At 39.6% G+C, this 10706-nt stretch overlaps 1 protein-coding gene and 2 pseudogenes across 1 annotated transcript in view; all 3 read right to left on the bottom strand.

The window, feature by feature from the left end:
• Window positions 1–851: 851 nt before the first annotated feature.
• On the bottom strand, window positions 852–1445 carry LOC149233178 (cytochrome P450 71AU50 pseudogene; annotated as a pseudogene).
• A 7384-nt stretch (window positions 1446–8829) lies between these two features.
• On the bottom strand, window positions 8830–9579 carry LOC149233177 (cytochrome P450 71A26 pseudogene; annotated as a pseudogene).
• Window positions 9580–9756: 177 nt separating this feature from the next.
• The window catches only part of LOC149233176 (cytochrome P450 71AU50-like), a 68749-nt gene continuing 67799 nt past the window's right edge, over window positions 9757–10706 (bottom strand). Inside the window, exon 2 of the mRNA XM_089382117.1 lies at window positions 9757–9900. Coding sequence (XP_089238243.1) covers window positions 9757–9900 — 144 coding nt within the window. The remainder of the gene's footprint in view (window positions 9901–10706) is intronic.

Genomic DNA, 10706 nt, shown 5'->3' with positions numbered 1-10706 from the left:
TCTTGCTTTCATCTTTCACACACACATGCATCTATATGATCAACACATATATGTATATACATATAAATAACATATCCCCAAGGAAAATGTACTACATATGCAAGCATAATCAACATAGTGTAGTCCCTGAATCTAGAACCATCATCTATAATACTTCGACATGATTCATTAGAAGATAAATGACATACAAAGATACTTATCTTTGAACTTGATGGGAAACTGAGTCTAGGACAAGGACTCTCCACCCAACCATAGACAGTTGCAACCACAGTTACTTGCAGTCGTCACCCCCAAGCCAAATTCTAGAGTCTGGGGGGTTGCTTACTTCTACGACTAGGACATCAACTGCCACTGAATCAGGGACCTCGTAGGACTTCCTTCCTCAATCCCACTAACTGATAAATACTTGCTTGGTAGACACGAGGAGTCCAGAGGCTCCCAACCTCAGCCCCAATTACACACATAGTGATTCTCCCCCTTCTAATGAGTCCAAAATCCATTGTTCGATCAGGGCAGTAACCATAAGTATTCAATCTAGTCTTCCTCTACTACTACTCTAGGATGGTCTCTTCCAAAGTTGTTAAATGGCTCAACAGTCTGCTATCTCAACCCACAGCCTCTAGGGGACTCAAGTTGTTACAGGGCTCCAAAGATTCCATCCCAACCCATAGTCTCTAGAGACCTAAGCTGCTATAGGGATCCAAATACCTTTGTCTCAACCCATAGCCTTTAGGGACCCAAGCTGTTATAGGGATTTAGGGATCCTATCTCAATCGACTATCTCCAGGGACCCTAAGTTGTTACAAGGCTCAAGAGATTAGATACTCAACCCACAATACGTAATTACACTGCTACGGCAAATCGAGTAGTTGGAACCGCAAAGAGTTTCGAGTAGTTGGAACCGCAAAGAGTTTGTGGGATCTGGGCATCGTAAATTCATACTTTTCGGTCATGTCTAGGTCCTTCACATCCATGCCCTCAGGAAGCTTCCAATTGAAACAGTGCACGAGTTGGGCCACCGCAAACTCGACAACAAGAGTTGCCAGTTGCTGTCCTGGACATCCCCTCCTGCCTCCTCCGAACAGAAGCCACTCAAAGTTCTGAATTCTAGAATCTATGGAGCCAGCTTTCATAAATCTCTCTGGATTGAAAGTATCTGCATCCTCCCCCCATGACTCCGGATTCGTTGCAATATCCCAAAGGTTCACCAGAACGCGAGTTCCCTTGGGTATTTGATAACCCAATATAGTGCAGTCCTCCACAGAAGCGTGGGGAACCCCAAACGGCCCCGCTGGATGGAGTCTAAGTGTTTCTTTCACCACAGCTTGTAAGTAAACGAGACTAGGCAGGTCAGACTCGCTTACCATGCGATTGAATCCAACTACACGTTCCAACTCCTCCTGAAGCTTCTTCATCACTGGAGGGTTCTTCACTAGTTCGGCCATTGTGCAGTCTAAGCTTGTAGAAGACGTGTCTGTGCCACCGGCCAACATATCCTGTCACCATTGTAAACATAAGTTCGGGGTCACAATTATTGAATTATCGGAAACCATTGGAATAATTGATGAAATAATATATCCGAAATCAACATACTTTAGAATGAAGGTTTCTTTGTGATTAGGATTCATTTGAAATTTATTTTCTTGTCCATCATATTATATATACTCTCTGTGTTATTCTTAAGAATCAAGGAAGACTTAGTGCATAGTTTTGCTCATCATATTGAAATTATTATTTTAGCTGACATTTTTTTTTGAAACATTCTAAACCCTAAACCTGTTAGTGTGATTCATTTTCCAGATAAAATGATTAATAATGAATCGTATTAGATGGTTTGAGAAATTGACGAAATAATCTCAATATGATGGAAGGCGATAAATTTCATATTAACATACTTACCATAACAGTTTTAATATTACTTTTTCTAAATTTATTACATTGCAATTATTTTTGTCAAAAAACTATCTAGTATTGTTCATTTTTGGGATAAAATGTTGTAAATTGAAAAAAATACTTAACATAACAGTTTTCATATTATTTTTTCTGAATTTATTACATTGCAATTGTTTTTGTTTTTGTTTTTTTTTTTTTCAGAAAACTAACTATCTAGTATTGTTCATTTTTTGGGATAAAATGTTGTAAATTGAAAAAAATAAAATTCAATAGGATAGATCCGGGAGATAAATTTCAAATTAACATACTTACCATAACAATTTTAATATTATTTCTTCTCGATCTATCACATTGGAATTATTTTTGTCAAAGAACTATTTAGTATGGTTCATTTTTGGGATAAAATGATGAATTATATTAGATGGTTCAAAATATTACCCAAATAATCTGGATTAGGAAGAAGAATTTCAAACCAACATATTTACTAGAATAACGACTTTAATATTATCTTTAACAGTTTTAATATTATCTCTTCTAAATCCATCACACTAAAATTATGAATCACAGTGGATGATTTGAAAAATCGGCAAAATAATCTGGTTGGGGAAGAAGAATTTCAAATCAACATATTTATTAGAATATCTTCTTTAATAATATCTTTAACACATGAAAATTATTTTTGTCAATATTTTAAACCAACTAGTATGGTTCATCTTTGGGATAAAATGACAAACCACAATAAATCTGGATCATGAAGAAGAATTTCAAATCAACATACTTACCACAATAACAACTTTAATATTATCCCTTCCCATCCATCACATTGAAATTATTTTTGCCACTATTTTTTTGACATTTCTAACTATATATTATGGTTCATCTTCAATAATGTTTATCTTACCCATAAAATGATAAATCACACTGTATAGTTCCAAACATCATTTATTTTCAATTATTTTTGTCAATATTTTTTGACATTTAAAACTATCCAATATATAGATAAATGTTTTTTGGATTAATCATATCTTCAAAATTGAATATGAACCACATTAATTGGTTCAAAAGATAGACCCAATCCTGAAAATATGATTACTCCTAAAAACACTTATCTACATTATAGATTACAAAAATGTTAAATTTGTAATTTCAACAGCGTGGTGGTTTTTGAAAACCGCCCCGGTCTCCCCGCACCGCCTTTGGCAAAAGGCTCTATCCGCCGGAGGGGACCCGACACAATCAGGACGCGCCACGCGTCCCCTGTACAACACCAAATCCGCTCTCCCCGGACGCTAAAGTCCGTTTGTTTTGTCGGAAGTTGGCTCCCGAACCTCGTCGGATCAGCTGGGTGCGCGATCTCAGCCGTCGATTTCCCGTAGGTGTTGTCTGCCCGTGTCACATCAATTTTTTGTCGTTTTGTGTTGACCGCCGTAGGTGAAAGAGTCATGGAAGTTAATGTTGCTACGTAGATTTAGGTGGCCCTTTTAATATGGGTATGGGCACGTTTTAATATGTTTTATATTTTTTTATATATATGTTTTTATATACGTTGACATAAATATAGTTTACGTGCTGTAGTTTTTTTTTAATGTATATGGTGTCTGCGCGCGGTGGTTTATATAGAACATGTATTGAACGCACAGCAGTGCGAGATATGGAACAGGGGAGGCATGTAATTTTTGGTCATTGTAAAACACAGGAATAGTATGAAACTGTTTATGTAATATCCACAGCAGTGGAAAATCAGAAGTGAGCGACACAGAGTTTGTTTGTAAATCCCTCTCTGCACAGAGGATGAAATATGTATCAGTCTTTTTGTTTTAAGTCAATAGAAGTGTTTATTGTGACTGTGTAATGGACTGTGTTTTGAATTAATTTTTTTTTAAAGAGGTTCTCTGCAAAAGATCCTGGACAGAGTAAACAGAGCATCGTCTCTGTGGTGAAAATTTTATTGGTTTTTGGTATTTTCTCCATTGAAAAATACCCAACAGTGGTATCAGAGCAGGCTCAGGCTCTTTAAAGAAGTTAAAGAAGCTGAAGGGAGAAGGTTGTTGCTGCAGCAAAACTTCTCAGGCAGACAGAAGACTCAGACAGCGAAGGATTCAGGTATTCCCCAAAAGCATTTCTCTTGTTATTGCTGAAGATAGCCAGTTTTTAAAAAAAAAAATCACAGTCAAGGATTTAAAACCATAGTTCAAGATGCAAGGAATGGCAAGCACAAGCATGGGTATGTTCAACACCTAGCTCCCACACTTTAATGGGAAGAACTATGACTACTGGTCTATAACCATGAGAGCTTTGTTCATCTCTCAAGATATATGGGAACTAGTAGAATATGGGTTTGAGGAACCAGCAGATGAAACAGCATTTAATAACCTAACTCAGGGAGAGAAGGACCTATTGAAGCTCAATAGGAAGAAGGATGCAAAGGCCATTGTCTTGTTGTATCAAGCAGTGGACCAGAGTATATTCCCAAGGATAGCAGCAGCTACAACATCACACAATGCATGGCAAACCCTAAAAACTGCCTATCAAGGCATGGAGAGAGTGAAGACAGCAAAATTGCAAATGCTGAGAAAGGATTTTGAAAACTTGAACATGAAGGAGTCAGATAACATTGACTCATTCTTCACTCATGTGATTGGTGTAATCACACAAATGAGAACTCATGGAGAAACAATTGAAGATAGAAGAATAGTGGAGAAAATATTGAGGGTCTTACCCTCAAGGTTCGGTGCCATAGTCACCACCATTGAAGAGACAAAGGATCTCTCAAACTACTCAGTTGATGAGCTACATGCATCACTGATAACTCATGAGCAGAGGTTGAGTAGGAATGAAAACTCATCCCTTGAGCAAGCTTTCAAGACCCAGATGTCCTTTGGAAGAGGAAGAGGTCAAGGAAGAGGAAACCGAAGAGGAAGAGGCAGAAGCCAGAACAGAGGTGGAAGGAACAGCCCATCAAATGCACAAGGAAGAGGCAGCAATCCAAATCAGAACCAAGGTCAAGGCAGCAGCCAACAAAGAGATCAGTATCAGGCTCAAGGACAAAGGTATGATAAATCTAATGTTCAATGCTATTATTGCAAAAAGTATGGACATTATGCTAGTGATTGTAGAAAGAAACAGCATGATATGAATAGTAGACAAAATGCAAATGTTACAAGAGAAAACAGCAGTCAAGAAAATGTCCTGTTAGCTTGTAACATGGCTGAAACACATAGTGAGGACATATGGTTTTTAGACTCAGGTTGCAACAACCATATGACAGGGAATATAGCCCTCTTTTCAGCCTTAAATCAGAATTTGAAATCAGAGGTCACACTAGGAACTGATAGTAAAGTGTCTGTTATGGGAAAAGGGGAGGTAAAAATATTTACAAAGCAAGGAGAAAGGAAAACCATAGCAGATGTCTACTATGTCCCCGGAATGAGATGTAACCTATTGAGTGTTGGACAGCGTATCCAAAAGGGTTACAATGTTTACTTTGTAAATGATGTGTGCACCATCAAGGACATACCACCCAGCAAAAGATGCATTGCTGAAGTGAAGATGACAAGGAACATGATGTTCCCTCTCCGGATCAGGGCAGACAAGAAGAACAAAAGGGAAATGGCAGCAGTCACCCAAGAGGCCTTCCAAAGCGTGCCAAAGGATGAGAACTGGTTATGGCACTTGAGATTCGGGCATCTAAATTTTGGAGGTCTAAACTTATTGAGCAGAAAAGGAATGGTAAAGGGATTACCATTGATAGAGAAGCTGGACAACCTTTGTGAAGGTTGTATATTGGGCAAACAACATAGAGAGAGTTTTCCATCAGGGAAAAGTATAAGGGCAAAGGGACCCTTAGAGATTATCCACTCAGATTTGTGTGGACCAATGCAAGCTCCATCATTAGCTGGCAGTCTATATTTCTTGACATTCATTGATGATTTTACAAGAAAGACTTGGATATATTTCCTCAAGAACAAAAGTGAAGTCTTTGAGAAATTCCAAAACTTCAAAGCACTTGTGGAGAACCAAAGTGGGCTGCACATAAAAGTATTGAGAACTGATAGAGGAGGTGAGTATATCTCCAATGAATTCCTAAAGTTTTGTAGAGAAAATGGAATACATAAACAGTTCACAACTCGGTACACCCCACAGCAAAATGGAGTTGCTGAAAGGAAGAACAGAACCATCATGGAGATGGCAAGGAGCATGTTGAAGGCAAAGCATTTGCCAAATGAGTATTGGGCTGAAGCTGTACATTGTGCAGTTTATATACTGAATAGGTGTCCTACAAAAGCAGTCATGAACAAAGTGCCAGAAGAGGCATGGAGTGGGAGAAAGCAAGGAGTCACCCACATGAGAGTCTTTGGATGTGTGGCCTATGCACACATTCCAGATCAGCTAAGGAGGAAGTTGGACAACAAAGGGGAGAAATGCATCTTCATTGGATACAGTGATGAATCCAAAGCCTACAGGCTATACATTCCATCTACCAAGAAGTTCTTTGTCAGCAGGGATGTTCAATTCATTGAAGAGGAAGCTTGGGATGGAAGCATAGAGAAAACAGTGAATGTTAAAAACTGTTTGTCTCATGATGAGGATGAAGAGGAGGTGGCTGAAATGAATCCCCAAACAGCAGCACCAACACAAGGACAGCAAGGAACACCATTGAGGATCAATGAGAGTGCTTCTCCAAGCACACCACAAGGAGGAAATTCAAGTGCGTCTTCAAGCACTTGCACACCAAGTGAACGAGGTAAGAAGTTTAGAAATCTAAGTGACATTTATGAAGAAGGAATGAATTCCTTATTTGCCTTGTTTTGTCATGTTGATGATCCTATTCATTTTGAAGAAGCTATTAAAGATAGAAAATGGATAGAAGCTATGGATGAGGAGATGAATGCCATAGAGAGAAACAAAACATGGGATTTGGTTGAATTACCAAAAGGCAAAGAAGTCATTGGTGTGAAATGGGTCTACAAGACCAAGAGCAATGCTGAAGGCAAGATTGAAAGGCATAAAGCAAGGCTGGTTGTCAAAGGCTACAAGCAGCAGTATGGGAGAGATTATGAGGAGACTTTCGCCCCGGTTGCAAGAATGGAAACCGTGAGAGCAGTGCTGTCCATAGCAACTCAAAACAAATGGAAAGTCTACCAAATGGATGTGAAATCAGAATTCCTAAATGGAGTGTTAATGGAAGAGGTCTATGTGGAACAGCCTCTTGGATATGAGAAGAAAGGTGAAGAGCACAAAGTGTGCAAATTGAAGAAAGCTCTTTATGGGCTGAAGCAAGCGCCAAGAGCATGGTACAGCAGGATAGATTCATATCTATTGGAGAATGAATTTGAAAAAGGTGAAGGAGAACCCACAGTCTACATCAAGGAAAAGGATGGTAAAATTTTAATTGTTGTCTTGTATGTAGATGATGTTATTTTCACTGGAAATGATATTTATCTTATTGAAAATTTTAAATCAGTCATGAAGGATGAATTTGAAATGACTGACATGGGTTTGTTGAGATACTTCTTAGGCATAGAAGTAGATCAAAATGAAAAAGGAATTTTTATATCTCAAGCAAGATATGTAAATCAAGTTTTGGGTAGATTTAACATGCAAGAATGCAAGGCAACCATCACTCCCACAGTAATGGCATTAAAGCTCAGCAGAGAGGACAGCAGCAAGGATTTTGATCCTAGTTTGTATAAAAGCATTGTGGGCAGCCTTATGTATTTAACAGCAACTAGGCCTGATATTATGTATGCTGTTAGTTTAATTTCCAGATTCATGGAGAGGCCAAAGGAGGTACATTGGCAGGCAGCAAAGAGAATTTTGAGGTATGTTAAAGGTACCAAAATGTTTGGAATTCTATATCATGCCTCAGAACATTCAGATTTGGTTGGATACACAGATAGCGATTGGGCTGGAAGTGTAGATGATCGGAAGAGCACTTCCAGTTATGTTTTTAATATGGGTTCAGGAGCCATTTCATCGGCTTCTAAGAAGCAGTCCATAGTAGCATTGTCTACAACAGAGGCTGAATATGTGGCAGCGACAGCAGCAGCATGTCAAGCAGTATGGATGAGAAGAATGTTGAGAAGCTTAGGCCAAGAACAGGCAAAAGCGACAGTGGTTTTTTGTGACAATAGCTCCGCTATTGCTTTGTCAAAGAATTCAGTGTTTCATAAGAGAACGAAACACATTGATACAAGGTTTCACTACATCAGAGAATTAGTGAACAATGGAGAAATTGTCCTAGAACATTGCAGGACTCAAGAACAGGTTGCAGACATCTTAACAAAGCCACTAGTTCAGAAGAGTTTCGAATTTTTGAGAAAATGCTTGGGAATGACCGAACGTGCGGCTGTTAAAATTAAAGGGGAGTGTTAAATTTGTAATTTCAACAGCGTGGTGGTTTTTGAAAACCGCCCCGGTCTCCCCGCACCGCCTTTGGAAAAAGGCTGTATCCGCCGGAGGGGACTCGACACAATCAGGACGCGCCACGCGTCCCCTGTACAACACCAAATCCGCTCTCCCCGGACGCTAAAGTCCGTTTGTTTTGTCAGAAGTTGGCTCCCGAACCTCGTCGGATCAGCTGGGCGCGCTATCTCAGCCGTCGATTTCCCGTAGGTGCTGTCTCCCCGTGTCACATCAAATTTTTGTTGTTTTGTGTTGACCGTCGTAGGTGAAAGAGTCATGGAAGTTAATGTTGCTACGTAGATTTAGGTGGCTCTTTTAATATGGGTATGGGCACGTTTTAATATGTTTTATATTTTTATATATATATATGTTTTTATATACGTTGACATAAATATAGTTTACGTGCTGCGTTGGCGTCATTCTGCGAGTTGGCGTCATTCTGCGCAGCGTGATCATCAATTACTTTCTCTAAGAAATCGTCCTGCGACTTCCTTACTTTCTTGAAGCACAGCTGAAGCCTTGGAGATCCATCTAGGCCAAGTATGGTATGTAGTCTCCAATGTTAAAAGAACCAGACAATGCAACAATTTCTTTCACCATTGATACCAACTCTATGTTGCCAATTATGTCCTGGTCACTATATTTTCTACCGAAGGCCATCCTGCACATTATATCAGTCACCAGACCCGACACGATCTTGGTAATGTTCACAGGCTGATGAACTGAATTCAGAAGAGAGTGAATCATGGCGGAGACTTCCTCTTCTCTTATGTAGCGGAAGTATTCTATGCGCTTAGAGTGGAGCGCCTGTAAAACACAAACCTTGCACATCTGCCTCCAGTAAGGGCCTAACGGAGCAAAGACCACATTCGAGGAATTATAGGTCAAGTATTTTGCAGCGGCGGATGGAGACCTGGTGGCAAAAATGCGGTCATTGGTCTTGAGAAACTCCTTGGCCATATCTGGAGAGGAGACGACCAAGGTGAGGGCGGAGCCGAGGCGGAGAGACATGAGAGGCTCGTATTTCTTAGATAGCGCCGCCAGAGCGCAGTGGGGAAGGTCTCCCAGCAGGTGAAGGTTCCCGATGATGGGCAACGGAAACGACCCCGGGGGCAGCCTCCCCTTAGGCATGCTACCAGATTTTCCATTCCTCCCCCTGTAAAAGAAACTCCATGCCGCCACTGTCAATACAAAGATAAAAGCACTGAGTAGTTTAATATCAAAGTGATTACCTACGTTCCGCGAAACTGGGAACTGGTGAAAACCCAACTTCGTCGCCATGATCAATCTAAGCTGTGCACGCTCACTACTTCCAACCCAATGAATTACTGGAAATATTTTTCTGTAGAGTAGGGGAAATACTTATAGGCTGGTCGAACATGCATAGACGTCAGGTAAAATAATTTGGCTCTCATTACTTACAGGATGGGGGTATGGCCATAGTCAACACACGTGAAATTATGGTCCAGTTGGAGCCCGGAAATCACCTTCCACGATTCTCTCTGCACACGAGGTAGACTTTGGGCCTCCATTAATCTTGCCACTGGTCTCTCTGCATGACTTGTAAAGGTTGCAAATATCTGCGCAGAATCGTATCTCAACCTTTACGAAATATGGAAGATGTAAATCACGATATTTTTTGGTTGGAAATCAGAACTAAGATAATCGGTAATTTCTAAAGATAGATTATCACTATTACAGCTATAATTATTTCAAAGGTGTCATACTTACCCGATTGAAGGAACAAATCATCCCCAAACCGCTTAAACAAACTATGTCACTGTTACATCAGAACAGTGTAGCAGCGGGGAACTGAAAAACTGGGAGTTTATATATCTTTTCCATCTCAATGTTTGGTATTTCCCAATTAGGTTGTGGATTAAATTCCTGGTCTACGACTCTAGTATCAAACAAAACATGTGTATTGATTTTGTTAAAAAAAGCTTTGTAAGCCATGCCCATTTTTTCTCATGTGCTTTTTTACGAGATTCATTAGAGAAATTAAAACTTTGCCTAACATCCATACTGATGAAGATAAAAGGTACATATATGATATCTTTTGTAAATGAATATCTACTCTATATAACTTTTTAGTACATACATTATGGCTTTCGTGGGTTCCTCCAGTTGGAATCTCCACTTTGTATCATATCATGAAGCTTTTGTGGGATATGATACTTTACTTTGGGAATGGGAAAGAATAAAAAGCTTGATTATCACTCAGAGGGCTCCTCCTATATAAGGAAGCATTAGCCTCAGCTCAAGACACTGACTGAAGACCAAACATGACCATTATTTAGGGGATTTGGAATCCTCCTATCAATGGGTCTTCAAACTACCATGACCAATTATTTAAGGGAATTTGGAATCCTCCTATCAATGAGTCTTCAAACTTATTGTGTTTGGCA

This window comes from Pinus tabuliformis, chromosome J (assembly GCF_031772625.1).
Source record: "Pinus tabuliformis cultivar Carrire ecotype Pingquan chromosome J, CPIR1, whole genome shotgun sequence".
NCBI classification, from domain to species: Eukaryota; Viridiplantae; Streptophyta; class Pinopsida; order Pinales; family Pinaceae; genus Pinus; species Pinus tabuliformis.
The sequence above is the reverse complement of the archived record's forward strand: the minus strand, read 5'-3'. Positions and strand labels throughout refer to the sequence as shown.